The sequence below is a fragment of the Arachis stenosperma genome, chromosome 1, assembly GCF_014773155.1.
Source record: "Arachis stenosperma cultivar V10309 chromosome 1, arast.V10309.gnm1.PFL2, whole genome shotgun sequence".
Taxonomy (NCBI): domain Eukaryota; kingdom Viridiplantae; phylum Streptophyta; class Magnoliopsida; order Fabales; family Fabaceae; genus Arachis; species Arachis stenosperma.
The window spans coordinates 121145939-121161334 of NC_080377.1; the positions used below are offsets into that span (position 1 = coordinate 121145939).

The following is a 15396-nucleotide window of genomic DNA, read 5'->3' on the forward strand; positions in this document are numbered from 1 at the left end:
TAGTATTTGGCAATAGTCTTATGCCAAACATGTCTAGTCCACAGAAGACTGCATTTTAACACTGGACCTATCCGAATCATAATGTATCCATTGTCAGATTTCATCAAATACTTTTCTTTGATATCGGTCTGAGTGTGCTTTACTATTTAGTTTTCTCACGTTCCTTCATTTTATACTACAATTAATCCTTTTGTATGGCATTTCTGATGTGCGTGTGTGTGTGTGTATATATATATATATCAGCTTGGTATGTCTGAATTAGATGTTCCTTTTGTTCTTATATATTTATTGCATATTTTTTGCAGATTGAAGGTCTTTGGGTTAACTATCGCATGACTTCTTTGTCAGAAACAGACCTCTTTGTGACAATTCCAAAATTCTCCATACTAGATGTCCGCCCTGATACAAAACCTGAAATGCGTTTAATGCTTGGATCATCTACTGATGCTTCCAAACAATCAGTTACCGGAAAAGTTCCCTTTGCATTAAACACGGGCAGCTTTCGAAGGACAATAAATGATGCTGGAGTTGATGTTGATATGCCAATTTCAACAATGTTTCTGATGGATTGCAGATGGCGGACATCATCCCAATCGTTTGTGATTCGTGTGCAGCAGCCCCGGGTCCTTGTTGTGCCAGATTTTCTTCTTGCAGTGGCCGAGTTTTTTGTTCCTGCTCTTGGTGCACTAACCGGAAGAGAGGAAACAATGGATCCAAAAAATGATCCTATCAGCAGAAACAACAGCATTGTACTGATGGAATCAATTTACAAGCAGAAAGAAGATGTGGTGTACCTCTCTCCCTCTAAACAGTTAGTAGTCGATCATGTAGGTGTTGATGAATATATATACGATGGTTGTGGAAAGGTTATTTGTTTATCTGTTGAAACAGACACAAAGGAAGCCCGCACCGTAAGGTTTAGGCCAATTATAGTCATCGGGCATGGCAAGAAGTTACGATTCGTTAATGTGAAAATTGAGGTAATATGCTTTCTGTTTATATTTGAAAGCACTCGAATATCATTCTCAAAGCTTTTTTCCGAACCCAAAACTTCCACAATATAATTAGTACTTATGATATTTTACCCCAGTTGGTTCCTTATGGGATTCTTATACCTTTGTTGTTTCTTTATAGAATGGTTCTCTTCTAAGGAAGTATACCTACCTGAGTAATGACAGCAGCTATTCAGTCTCTATTGATGATGGCGTTGACATTGTGGCTCCAGACATTTTGTCATCCGGTGATGAGAAAAGCCTTGACAACATGAATCAAATGTCGAGCACTTATACAGATAGTCAAAGTGAATTAGAAATGACTCGAAGTTTTACCTTTGAAACTCAGGTAATATTCACACAAATTGTATGGATAGTGTGCATTAGTTGAAACGATTAAAGAAAAAAAGACCTTGAAAATTTTCTTGCTTTAATCACCCCCACTCCCCTCTCCAACAAAAATGTAATAAAATAAAATAAAATGCTACTGCTTCCTGTTGTTTGGTTGCCCTCTTGATGCTGTATTTTTGGTGTTAGGTTGTTTCTTCGGAGTTGACCTTCTATGATGGTACTAAGTCATTTCTGGATGATTCATCTTATGGCGAAAAGCTTATCCGTGCAAAGTTGGACATGAGCTTCATGTGAGATATCTTGGTGGACAGCCTTTAGTTTTATTTTGGGGGAATGATATGATTTAGATTTCTCATCCTAATCGAATTCTTATTTTATCAATAAAAAAAGAAAGAATTCTCCATTTGGGAACAATTAAACCAATAGCTACTCTTTTGACATTCAGAGCTTTTTTATTTAATTGTTCCCCAATCTGAACTGCTTTTACCAAGAATTTTCAAATTGTAATATCCCATTTTTTTTCTTTTGAAGCCATCATTAGAGTACATTCTATTTTTCAAATTGTAATATCTCCCAATTTTCTAACTGATTCAATTTCCCCCCTTATTTTTTTGTGTGTGTGTTGGGGGGGGGGGGGGTGGTTGTACCTTCTATTTTTTGGTTTCTGGAAAAATTGAAAAGATTTTCACCAACAAGCATATGGCTTGTGCCATTCTGTCCATTTGGAATAGGTATGCCTCTAAGGGAAAAGACTCTTGGATTAGGACCCTGGTGAAGGATTTTACTCTTGAGGCTGGCTCTGGACTTGTCATTCTAGATCCAGTTGACATATCTGGGGGATACACTTCTGTGAAGGATAAAACAAATATTTCTCTGCTGTCAACGGACATTTGTGTTCATCTTTCACTCAGTGCTGCTACTCTTATACTCAATCTGCAAAGTCAGGCATCTGCTGCATTAAGTTTTGGAAATGCAACTCCCCTTGTTCAATGTTCCAACTATGACCGAATTTGGGTGTCTGAAAAAGGTATTTTCCTAATTGAACAAAATACTTTGATCACATTCTTTCTCGTACGAATCCTTCTCTAATCTTAGTTATGTACTTTAATGTTATATAGTGTACTCTATATCTTAGAGACAATGGACTAATTGGTATTCTTCACTCTGCAGAGACTGGGCCCAACAAAAATATTACCTTTTGGAGGGCTAGAGCACCTTCAAACTATGTTGTATTAGGAGATTGTGTGACATCAAGGTATATTCTATTTACTTGTTCCCAGATCTACCTTGTCTTCCACGTTAATATTCTTGATCTTGCCCAAACAATGTTCAGCAGCACCCAATTAGTCATTGATGAAGTTCTTGAAAGAAAAGATTGCTATGAGATATCATTTAAGATGATAACTTATGTTCTTATTTCCCCTGTTGCCCAATTCTTCCTTTATACACTAAGTAAACAAGAAAAGGTCACATAGCAGAGAGACTCCCTGCACCTATGACCTTTTCATCACTTCGCAACTCTTTCAGTTGTAGCATCCCAAGATACTGAGTATTTATAAGTCATCTGGTGTTCAGAAGAAACTTGCAACCTTAATTGCAGGAAAGAGTAGTGAGAGCAGAAGAGTGGGGTTCTGAATTTCAGCATTTTACAATAATTAGCTCATAACAAGTCTAATGTTTATTATTGAAATCAATTTTAGAATAGAATAAATAAAGAATGGTTTAAGAGCACTATAAAAGGAATTGTTTTCCTAAAAGTTATTAAAAAGATAACCTTTTTTTGTTTCTAATGTATTGAGTATATCAAAAACTTCAAATGTTTCTATTATTATACTATTACAATGTACCCTTAGGGCACAAGATAGCTAAATCCATGAAGAATATTTTTGTTCCATTTGTCACAGTTAATTTTGATGAGATAACTTTTTTTAGTAATGAAGATTGTCTTTATGTTTTCTTCTTCTGGTATATTTTAAATTCCTAGCAACGTTAATATATTTCTTGATGTCATGTCAGGCCGATTCCTCCTTCACAAGCTGTAATGGCAGTAAGTAACACATATGGCCGTGTAAGGAAGCCAGTCGACTTCTATCTTATTGGATCATTGCTGAAAATTTTAGGGCATGATGGTCCTGATGGCCACTCTATTTCTGGCAGTGATTGTTCTCTTTGGATGCCCATTCCGCCTCCAGGTTATGTAGCTCTTGGCTGTGTGGCCCATACTGGGAACCAACCACCACCAAAACATGTTGTTCACTGCTTACGTTCTGATCTTGTAACATCAGCGGAATATTCAGATTGTTTGCATAATATCCCATCAAATGAACAATTTACATCTGTATTTAGTATATGGCGCCTTGATAATGCTGTTGGCTCTTTTTTCGCACATTTTTCAACTGGTTGCCCCCTAAAAGACAGCTGCTATGACCTAAATCATCTGCTTCTCTGGAATTCAAATCGAGCTCCTTTGATGGACCCCTTCTCAAGTTTTAATTCTGATAACGAAGATATTGAGGATACAAGAAAAAGTGTAACCACATCTGGTTGGGATATTGTCAAGTCCATATCAAAAGCAGCTAACTCATATATATCTACACCAAACTTTGAAAGGATTTGGTGGGACAAAGGCGGTGACCTCCGCCATCCAGTCTCTATTTGGCGACCTATTGCACGTCATGGCTATGCTGTTGTGGGTGATTGCATCACTGAAGGGTTAGTCCTTGTTATTTTTAAAGTCCTTCCTGTTCATTCCTATTATCTATCTTTTATTTCACCTAATGACTTCCTCTTACCATGCATTTCAGCCTAGAACCTCCTGCACTTGGAATAGTCTTCAAGAGTGACAATCCTGATCTCTCTTCAAAACCTGTTCAGTTTACCAAAGTTTCCCACATTCTAGGGAAAGGGATTGAAGAAGTTTTCTTCTGGTATCCTATACCTCCACCAGGTTATGTTTCTTTGGGATGTGTTGTCTCCAGAACAAATGAACCACCAAGTGCAGATTTGTTTTGCTGCCCAAGGATGGATCTAGTCAGCCAAGCAAACATTCATGAGGTGCCCCTTTCAAGATCTTCAAGTTCAAGGGCTCCTCAGTGCTGGAGCATATGGAAAGTAGAAAACCAGGTTAATTTTAACTTGCTTCAAATACTTAATTCTAGATAATTTTGACTTAATGACTTTCTAAAGTTTATATATATAATATGTATATGCTAGGAAAATCTTTTGGCAATGCTATACTCTTAAACCTATGAAAGAATAAAACACTTATTATCATCCTATATACTTGCAGGCGTGCACTTTCCTAGCTCGTTCTGACCTTAAAAAGCCATCAAGTCGTTTGGCTTACATAATTGGTGATTCTGTGAAACCAAAGACTCGAGAAAACATAAATGCTGAGCTGAAGCTAAGATACTTTTCTCTGACAATTTTGGACAGCTTATACGGAATGGTGTATTTTCTACACCTGTTAAAAATATTATTTCATTCTTTCAGAATTATTTACTAATAATTATAAGTCCTTCTCATTTTTCCCTCATAATAAGAATGTTCATTTTCAACCGCCTTTCAGATGAGGCCTCTATTTGACACTACAATTACCAATATTAAGCTTGCTACACATGGTGGACTGGAGGGGATGAATGCAGTTCTGATTTCTTCAATTGTTGCTTCAGCCTTTAATGCTAAATTAGAGGCATGGGAACCTTTTGTGGAGCCATTTGATGGAATATTCAAGTAATAGATTGTTAGAAGCTATTTTTTATTCAATTTCTTAACTGCAAACGTATACTGATAGTTCAGTTTCTTCTCTTAATTTTAATCTTGACCTATTCCTGGCTAGAATATGCTTTTGGTAGATGATACCTTTTCAATTTGTTTAGGTTTGAAAGTTATGATACGAATGTACAATCAGAATTTGGAGTTGGTAAGAGAATTCGAATGTCTGCTACCAGTATCTTGAATGTCAATATCAGTGCAGCAAGTCTTGATACCTTTGTGGGGAGCATTCTTTCATGGAGAAGACAGATGGAACTTGAAGAGAAAGCATCAAAGTTAAATATGGTCAAATTCTGAATCCCTTTGTTCATTTAGCTTATTAGTTTTTAAACTTTATCCTTTCTAGAAGCCTAACTAACTGTTTGGCTATCCAGGAAGCTGGTGATCAACAAAGCAAAGGAGAGGATACAGCTTTTTCTGCACTAGATGAGGATGACTTGCAGACTGTGGTTGTAGAAAATAATCTTGGGTGTGATATTTTTGTTAAAAAAGTTGAGCACAATGTAAATACAGTTGACAAACTGAACCATGGCGATTGTGCTTCTGTGTGGATCCCACCTCCAAGGTTTTCAAATAGATTAAATGTTGCAGATGAATCTAGAGAAGCACGTTATTATGTTGCTGTACACATTCTGGAGGCCAAGGTTGTAATATGCTGGAATGGTTTCTACAAAATTTTAATCACATTCCTTGTTCCCCTCCCCACCATGATTGCAAAATTGAAATCGAATCTTCCAAATTTTTGCAGGGTTTATCTCTCATAGATGATGGTAATAGCCATAACTTCTTCTGTGCTTTGCGTCTCGTTGTAGACAGTCAGGCGTCAGAGCAGCAAAAGCTTTTTCCCCAGAGTGCAAGAACAAAGTGTGTGAAGCCTGTAGTATCACAAAGTGATCAGGATGAAGGCACAGTGAAGTGGAATGAACTTTTCATATTTGAAGTTCCTCGAAAGGTATTGTGTGATTAATGTATAGTTTTACTTGTTGTTCACTTAAGTATTATTGTGTGCTTATCTTCTGAAGATATTGGCTTTGTCAAAAGGTTGTTTTCGCTAAAGCGTCACTCGTGTCTATTATTATTGTCATTATTTTAAATTCAATTGCTAGCTATATTGCCTACCGAACTGCCTCCATTTTTTGTCCTTAAAGGTTTTTAAATAGCAAATTTCCATCCCCACTCCTCCAATATATACATTTATACTTTATCAGTTTCACTTTTTTCTTGTGTATATTATACTTATTATTATCATTGATAAATTTGTTACAGGCACCTGCTAAGTTGGAAGTAGAGGTTACCAATCTTGCTGCCAAAGCTGGGAAAGGTATGTCTTGAATGTGCACAGGTTCAGTTTATTTGATTAACAGTTAAATTTTGCATATGCTAGTCTTTAATTCGATAGTGGGGTGTGTTTTCTTCCAACTCTGATTATTTTCCTTTTTCTTTGGCACTTGTGCATTATCATACAGGGGATGTGGTGGGTGCGTTGTCTTTTCCTGTTGGACATGGGGCAAATATTCTAAGGAAGGTTGCTTCCACAAGAATGTTTCATCAGTCTTATGATGTTCAGAGTATTCGATCATATCCACTTAGTAAAATGGTTAGTTGCTATTTACTTTATTGTTATGCAGGTGTCTTTTCAATAGTTAATTATCTATAATTTTATTGCTTCTTTCCTGTTCACTTTGCAGGTCCAACACAGCAATGCTGAAGCAATAAACGAGGGATTCCTCTTTGTTTCAACTTCTTATTTTGAAAGAAACACAATTGCTAAGCATCAAAAAGACATGGAAAGTTTGAATGATGTTGACAGGGAAATAGGTTTTTGGGTAGGGCTTGGCCAAGAGGGTGAGTGGGAGAGCATTCGCTCATTGCTTCCACTTTCAGTGGTTCCAAAATCATTAGAGAATGAATACGTTGCTATGGAAGTTCTCATGAAAAATGGAAAGAAACATGTCATTTTTAGGGGTCTTGTTACAGTTGTGAATGATTCAGATGTTACAATGAATATTTTGACCTCACGTTCATCTCATGGTATTGACCCCTCACCTGGAGCGTACAGTTCTAATACTGTAGTGGAAGAGGTCTTTCAAAATCAGTATTATCAGCCATCATATGGTTGGAGTAACAATTGGCCATTGACAGAACATGATGCTCCTGGTCACTGGAGCACAAGGGACTTCTCGTACTCATCTAAGGTTTGTGTGTGTGCATGTGTGTGTGATTTTTCTGCTAAGTGTTATTAACTTATTCTACCATCATTGTGCTTAAATCCTTTTATTTTTATCATTTTGCAGGACTTCTTTGAACCTCCACTTCCACCTGGGTGGAAATGGACATCAGGCTGGTCCATAGATAAGTTTCAGTATGTTGACAAGGAGGGGTGGGCATATGGGCCTGACCTTAAAAACTTACAATGGCCTCCTACTTCTTCAACATTTTCGACAAAATCATCTTCTGATGTTGTTCGTCGGAGACGTTGGATTCGTACTAGACAAAACTTTTCGGATCAAGGTAAAGAATACATACAAAGTGGTGCGAGTACCTTACACCCTGGTGCTTCTACTGTTTTACCTTTGAGAAGTACATCCAAGAACTCTAACCACTATTTGCAAGTTCAACCAAACTCCAACGGTTCTATGCCATCATACTCATGGGGATGTGCTGTAGCTGTTGGTTCAACTTACATGTATAGCAAAGACCAACCAGTGGATCAAAGTTCCAGACGTAATTCTGCGACATCCAATTGTTCAATGAATCTAAATGAGCTTGAGAAGAAGGATATACTTTTGTGCTGTAATCCCAGCAGCGGAAGCAAACAATTATGGCTTAGCGTGGGTATAGATGCGACGGTTCTTAATACTGAACTAAACGCTCCTGTTTATGATTGGAGAGTATCTGTCAACTCCCCTATTAAATTGGAGAATCGGCTTCCTTGCCCTGCTGAGTTTTCAATCTCTGAGAAAACAAAGGAAGGAAACTGTGTAGAGCAGCATCAAGGTGTCGTATCTTCTCGGCAGAGTGTACATATCTATTCAGCTGATATTCGGAAACCTTTATACCTTACTCTGTTTGTGAAAGGAGGCTGGGTAATGGATAAGGTAATAGTTAACTTAGCTCTGCATATTCTTAAGATTATGATTAAGAATTCTGTTATCTGAAAGGGTTTTATTTTTCAATCATAATTGTTTTACCTTCATTTTCATTGTTGATACCTTCGTTCAGGATGCTATTCTTGTACTGGATCCTTCTTTCTCCAATCATGTCTCATCTTTTTGGATGGTTCATCCAAAGAGTAGAAGGTATGTAATCAGATTTTTATACGTGACTTATTCTACTTGCACTATATTAACTACCTTCTGATAATCAATTAGTTTATTTATATTTTGTTAATTTTCTTGGTAGAGGTGAAATAATCGACCTTTGTCCTTTCAACATCCTTTTCATTATTATGAGATGTGGCTGTTAAATTGTTATTCTTAATTTGTGTATGGAACTGGAAACTAAGGACACAACTAAGTAGTAATTGACTATTCTTGAAACTATGCATGCTTTATTTGCTAATGGACTATGTATGATCTTGACTTTGTTGTGTAACCTGAGAACAGAAGCAATTCTGTCACACTTGTTTGTCTCATGCATCTCTTATTTATACAAGTTAAATATGGTAGTGAATTCTATCATACTCCAAGATCCAATCCGTTCATTAACATTCTGCTGCCAGGTTCATGCAAAAATCAGAACTCTATATCAACGTACAATGCCAATCCCTAGAACAATACCAAGTCAAGCCATCAAAATCCTATTGCCCTTATATTGGTTGCACTGCTTCATTGATATGAATTAACATTCTTTATACTATATTTTTTGTAGAATTAGATAATTTAATGTGTAAAATTATGAGATTATGCTAGATTGATATATAGATGTTATTCTCTATGGTAGTATCAATGTAGTTCTAAGATAGATACTTTTTTCTATGTTGTTGCAATGGATGACATGATAATTCTATATGAAACTTAAAAACTTATGTGTCATTCATTCACTATAACACTATTTTTGGTGCTCTTTTTATATATTATAATGGATTGGAATTAATTTCTGGAGCTTGATGATCTCCGAGCTAACTTAAGTAGCTCTCATATTTTATGTTCCATTGGGTGTGTGTGTGTGTTCACGTGCTAATTTCAACTCTAATTATAAGCTGTACTTTACACATTGTTCAACAGAATTGTTGTTTACTCGAATCTATTCAGGATCCATTTTTATTTTAGCATCTGTCTTCTCTGATATAATATATGCAGGAGATTGCGCTTGAGCATTGAACTTGATATGGGTGAAACAAGTACCGCACCAAAAACCTTAAGACTTTTTGTTCCTTATTGGATTGTCAACGATTCTTCTTTACTGTTGGCATATCGTGTGGTGGATGTCGAAGCTCTTGAAAATACAGAGGCAGACTCTGTCCTACTCTCTAGAGCAGCTAAGTCTGCCAGAACTGCCTTGAAAAATCCCATAAGCTCATTGGATAGGAGGCACTCTAATTCAAGGGGGAATCTACAAGTTCTTGAAGTAATTGAAGACAGCAGTCCATTCCCTAGCATGCTTTCTCCACAAGATTATGCTGGTCACAGTGGAGCTGCAATGTTTCAGTCTCAAAAGGATGCATACTTGTCACCGAGGGTGGGCCTTTCTGTTTCTCTCCGCCATTCTGAAATTTACAGTTCTGGGATTTCTCTGCTTGAACTGGAAAACAAGGTGATATTAATTAATGAAAAAATCATGAGCTCCATCATTGTTTCAAAGCGTTAATAACCCCTCAAGTTTAAATTTTTCATTAAAAATCTTGCAGGAAAGGATTGACGTAAAGGCTTTCAATTCTGATGGATCTTACTACAAACTTTCTGCATTGTTGAACATGACTTCAGACAGGACAAAGGTTAGATTGTCTGTACTGTTACTTTACTTTATCTTGTTATTATCATTGTTGGCTGCTATTGCATGTTAGGTGGTCAGTTTTCTGCCACACAGTATACTATTTGTATAAGCAACTTACGTCGCTATTTGATGTTCAGGTGGTTCATTTCCAACCACACACAATCTTCATTAACAGGGTTGGGTGTAGTGTTTGCCTGCAACAATGCGACACACAGTCAGCTCTATGGATTCATCCCGATGATCCCCCAAAACCCTTTGGGTGGCAAACATCAGCCAAAGTTGAACTTTTGAAGGTATGTGTTTAACTTGTTTTCAATTGGTCAGTCTGAATGACCTGCATTGCTTGTTTTTATATCTTACGTAGGATCCCCCTTTACTTTAGTTGCGTGTTGATGGCTACAAATGGAGTGCCCCATTTAGTGTTAGCTATGAAGGTGTAATGCGCATTAGCTTAAATAAAGAAGCTGGAGGCGATCCAATGCAACTAAGAGTAGCTGTCAGAACTGGGGCCAAGAAGTCACGCTTTGAAGTTATTTTTCGTGCAAATTCATTGAGAAGTCCATACAGGTTTTTATTCTCCCTCTCCCTCCCTCCCTCTCTCCCTCCCTGTGAATAATCATTTTTATGCAATTTTAAACATTGAAAGGAAAAAATAATAAACACATGGGTGTGACTCTTTCTCTAATTTCATATTTAGTTACGTATTAAAATTGAGTAGACCTTACTTAACCACAAAGGATAATTTATCAGGGATGGGTTGCCCAAGGTTTTAGAAAGGCTGTAGACATCTTTTTTCTAGGCTATGTACAATATGCAAACTTTACGTTCAGGACTGGATATTTGATCATTTGGAGCATGCAGTCTGCGATACTGGAAATTTTGGGTTGCCCAGTAGCATATTAGAATTTAGTGGCCTTGCTCAATCCTAGACACAAGCTCAAGGGGGTGAGCGTAGCCTACCATTATAAAGGCTATCACGGCCACATCCCAAGTCAAGTAGGACTTCTAATACAGCCTTCTCATTCCTAGTGTTGGACATTTGACCATTCTTGTTTTGTGACTGTTGACAGAATTGAAAATCGCTCCATGTTCTTGCCCATTCGCTTTCGTCAAGTTGATGGGACAGCTGATTCTTGGCAGCTGCTGCTTCCCAATTCAGCTGCTTCATTTCTGTGGGAAGATCTTGGTAGGAGACGTTTATTGGAACTCTTTGAAGATGGCACTGACCCAATGAAATCACTAAAGTATGATATTGATGAAGTTGCTGATCACCAGCCGACCCAAACAGGAGATGGACCAACTAAAGCCATGCGTGTTACTATTTTAAAGGAAGAGAAAATCAACGTTGTTAAGATAAGTGATTGGATGCCCGAAACTGAACCTGCAGGAGTTCTTGGCAAAAGGCATTTATCAGCAATGAGTGAATCTCAAAAGCAACAACTAACAGCTATTTCCAATTCTGAATTCCACATCAATTTTGATCTTGCTGAGCTTGGGATATCAATTATTGATCATACTCCTGAGGAAATTTTGTACCTTTCTGTCCAGAATCTTGTTCTGGCATATTCTACTGGTTTAGGATCTGGAATTAGCAGGTAAAGTTTTTCGTTTCAGTTGTTTCTTACATTTTGGTTGGTCTTTGGGAATTGGTTATTTGTCTTCAATATTTTAGTTTCTCAGGTTTTCTGGTGAAAATATAGTTTAAATCCACTATTAGTCAACCAATACAACGTGCTAACCAGGATTTAAATCAACTATACAAGGCTTTTTTTTAATTACTTTTTGGGACTGGTTTTCCATTATCTAGTCATTTGAATTTTTGTAAATACAATTTATGTCTTGTTCCAGATTCAAACTCAGAATGGGTGGGTTACAAGTTGACAACCAATTGCCATTAACTCCAATGCCAGTTCTCTTCAGACCACAGAGACTTGTGGCAGAAATTGATTATATCCTGAAATTTTCAGTGACAATGCAATCAGATGGATCATTGGATCTGTGTGTATATCCTTACATTGGTCTTCATGTGAGCATTGCCATGTTATAATTATTATTCAGCAAACTGTATGCTGAATTCCATTTTATTATTATGAGACTCTAATTTTTTTTTTTTTTTACTGATTTCTTTTAAACAGGGGCCAGAAGGCTCTGCCTTTTTAATAAACATTCATGAACCAATTATTTGGCGCCTACATGAAATGATTCAAGTGGTGAAGCTTGGTAGGCTGACTGATTCTCAAACTACTGCTGCATCAGTTGATCCAATCATTCAAATTGGGTATGCAGGAATCTCTTTTCAAATTGTATTTTTTGCGTTGTGTTCCTGGGAATTGAATATGATATTGCCTTCAATTACAGTGTCCTTAATATTTCGGAAATTCGATTCAAAGTGTCAATGACTATGTCACCAAGTCAAAGGCCAAGAGGTGTGCTTGGTTTCTGGGCATCCTTGATGACTGCATTGGGTAACATGGAAAATATGCCAGTAAGCATTGATAGTTTTTCTCTAGTTTCTAGTCAGCCTTAAGTGTAAAATAGTCCTAGTTATAAATGTGTACTCCTCTTCTATCAAAAAAATTTATTATCTATTATCTATTACATATATTATGAGGATTCTCCTTTCTTGGTGTCAAATATGTATTTTTTAAAAGAAAAAATCCCCACTCTTCATATTTAATTATTCCTCTCCTTATAAAATATTTTTTCAATGGACTCAAGCCCAAAACCATAGGTTTGCGTTTTCATTTCTAGTGTTTTTCTGTTTTTCGGATTTTGGGAAGGAAAAAGTGAAAACAATAAAAACAATAAAATCCTGTTTTCACTTTTTCCTTCACAAAATCCAAAAAACAGAAAAACACTGAAAATGAAAACAGAAAATGAAAACGCAAACCAAACGCACCCTAATGTATTTAGCTTCTTGACCAATCCTATATTAGTTATTAGGGTTAAGTACGATTTTGGTCCCTAAAGTATATGCCGAAAATTTTTTTCGTCTCCAACTTTTTTTTGTACACAAAATCGTCCCTAAAGTTTAAAACCAAGTGTTAAAATTGTCTTTTTTACTGAAATCTTAAAATTTTGGACCAAATTACCCATAACAAAAATGTTATAAAATTAAAAAAATAAGAAAAATTAGAAAAGAAGAGTGTTTTTGCTCCTGCGAAGGGAAAAGGGAAGAAGAAGAAGAAGCTATCCACGATTCACCTCTACCTCCTTTTCCGCCGCCAAAAATTGAAAACCAAGTTAAACCGTAAGGACGATTTTAAATCCAAATTAAACTTTAGGGACCATTTTGTATACAAAAAAAGGTTGGGAACGAAAAAGAATTTTTGACCTATACCTTCAAAACCAAAATCGTACTTAACCCTAGTTATTATTTATTTTTAATATATATTGATAATCCGCTAATAATAATAATAATAATACTCCTCAACCAGGTGAAGATAAACCAGAAGTTTCATGAGAATGTGTGCATGAGGCAGAGTTCAATGATTAGTATGGCTGTATCAAATATCAGGAAGGATCTTCTAGGCCAACCACTTCAGCTTCTCTCAGGTGTTGATATATTGGGCAATGCCAGTAGTGCACTTGGACACATGAGTAAAGGAGTTGCTGCATTGTCTATGGATAAGAAGTTCATTCAAAGTCGGATGAGACAGGTTCAATTTACACTTGATTCTTGTATGTTTAATCTGAGGTTGTAACTTCACTAGAAAATTAATCTTTTACAATAGAAAACATGTTGACTACTTCACTGCAATATTTTTCCTGTTTCTTCTTTTATATTTAGGAGGATTCCCCATCATCCGTATCTTGTGAAATTTCTTTCTGTTTCTTTCAATAAGATTCCTTTTCTATATGTCATGGCATGTGCACTGGTTTGTTATGATGCTGATGCCTATGGTTAATGTAAATGTGTGGCAGGAAAGCAAAGGTGTGGAGGATTTTGGGGATGTTTTAAGAGAGGGAGGCGGGGCATTAGCTAAAGGTTTGTTCAGAGGGGTAACTGGTATTTTGACAAAGCCTCTTGAAGGTGCAAAATCTTCTGGCGTTGAGGGTTTTGTTCAGGGTGTTGGGAAGGGTATTATAGGGGCAGCAGCACAACCAGTTAGTGGAGTTCTAGATCTTCTGTCAAAAACGACAGAAGGTGCCAATGCTATGAGAATGAAAATTGCATCTGCTATAACATCTGAAGAACAACTTCTCCGGAGGAGACTGCCACGCGTTATAGGTGGGGATAATTTGCTTAGACTATATGATGAGTACAAAGCTCAAGGACAGGTATGATAGGTTCTACTTGCTAAGGATCACAACTAAATCAATCAGTTCACTACATTCATGTACACCTAAGTTTTGTTTTTTTATTTTTTTATTTTTTCGTGTTCAAATGGTTTGTTTAATTGGGTTATTGAGAATTTAGTAAGAGTTCATTTTTCCTTTTTCTTCTTATATCTCGCCTATTACCAAGGCATAAGCCTTGTCTCCAACATTTAGGAAAGCTTCAATTTTGTCCCAAATGTTTTCTTATTTTCTTTTATACTTTTGTCCTTATGCTTTCATTTTCCCCGTCCCATAAGCAAAATCTAACTTATAAACAAAGCTTATCCCTCCTTCCCCCCAATATTAACCTTCCTCTGGGTGCCCAGTTTGTGAACAATTGCCATATGCTGTATTGTGTAGGTCATATTGCAGTTGGCAGAATCAGGCTCATTTTTCAGCCAGGTTGATCTTTTTAAAGTTCGAGGAAAGTTCGCCTTAACTGATGCTTATGAAGATCACTTCATGCTTCGAAAAGGGAAGATTCTCATGATCACTCATCGACGATTGATACTATTGCAAGTACGTATTCATGATCGACAAGAGTGAATAAAAACCCACCATATTCTTGAATGATTCCCACTTATGTTACTTACCTTCACTTACTTCTTACCAATTTCATTGTCATTTTCAGCAACCATCCAATGTTATCGGTCAGAGGAAGTTCATCCCAGCAAGGGATCCGTGTTCAATACAGTGGGATATACGGTGGGACGACCTTGCTACGATGGAACTTACTCATGGAAAAAAGGACAACCCCAAATCCCCTCCAACGCGTCTCATTTTGTATTTGAAGTCTAGAACATTAGATACCAAAGAAAACGTTCGCATTGTAAAATGCATCCCTGAATCCCATCAAGCTCTTGAAGTTTACTCTTCAATAGATCGTGCATTTCACACTTATGGTCCAGGGGCATCAAAGGTAACATGAATTTCATCTCTGGATTCTTGTCATTGTTCCAATGTTTAGGCACAGCACAATATTACTCGGTTTTGTGATTTGATTCTTTTTGCACTGATATTCTCA

At 36.8% G+C, this 15396-nt stretch overlaps 1 protein-coding gene across 1 annotated transcript in view; it reads left to right on the top strand.

Moving 5' to 3' along the window:
• The window catches only part of LOC130969197 (uncharacterized), a 45451-nt gene that overhangs the window by 29198 nt on the left and 857 nt on the right, over positions 1-15396 (top strand). Inside the window, exons 34-62 of the mRNA XM_057894833.1 lie at positions 306-980; positions 1135-1341; positions 1530-1633; positions 2075-2370; positions 2514-2598; positions 3360-4055; positions 4148-4466; positions 4633-4791; positions 4912-5075; positions 5222-5402; positions 5492-5761; positions 5866-6069; positions 6384-6438; positions 6584-6714; positions 6806-7312; positions 7412-8215; positions 8340-8416; positions 9419-9872; positions 9967-10053; positions 10190-10345; positions 10435-10619; positions 11123-11647; positions 11901-12078; positions 12188-12330; positions 12411-12537; positions 13490-13711; positions 13977-14333; positions 14733-14891; positions 15004-15291. Coding sequence (XP_057750816.1) covers positions 306-980; positions 1135-1341; positions 1530-1633; positions 2075-2370; positions 2514-2598; positions 3360-4055; positions 4148-4466; positions 4633-4791; positions 4912-5075; positions 5222-5402; positions 5492-5761; positions 5866-6069; positions 6384-6438; positions 6584-6714; positions 6806-7312; positions 7412-8215; positions 8340-8416; positions 9419-9872; positions 9967-10053; positions 10190-10345; positions 10435-10619; positions 11123-11647; positions 11901-12078; positions 12188-12330; positions 12411-12537; positions 13490-13711; positions 13977-14333; positions 14733-14891; positions 15004-15291 — 7815 coding nt within the window. The remainder of the gene's footprint in view (positions 1-305; positions 981-1134; positions 1342-1529; positions 1634-2074; positions 2371-2513; positions 2599-3359; positions 4056-4147; positions 4467-4632; positions 4792-4911; positions 5076-5221; positions 5403-5491; positions 5762-5865; positions 6070-6383; positions 6439-6583; positions 6715-6805; positions 7313-7411; positions 8216-8339; positions 8417-9418; positions 9873-9966; positions 10054-10189; positions 10346-10434; positions 10620-11122; positions 11648-11900; positions 12079-12187; positions 12331-12410; positions 12538-13489; positions 13712-13976; positions 14334-14732; positions 14892-15003; positions 15292-15396) is intronic.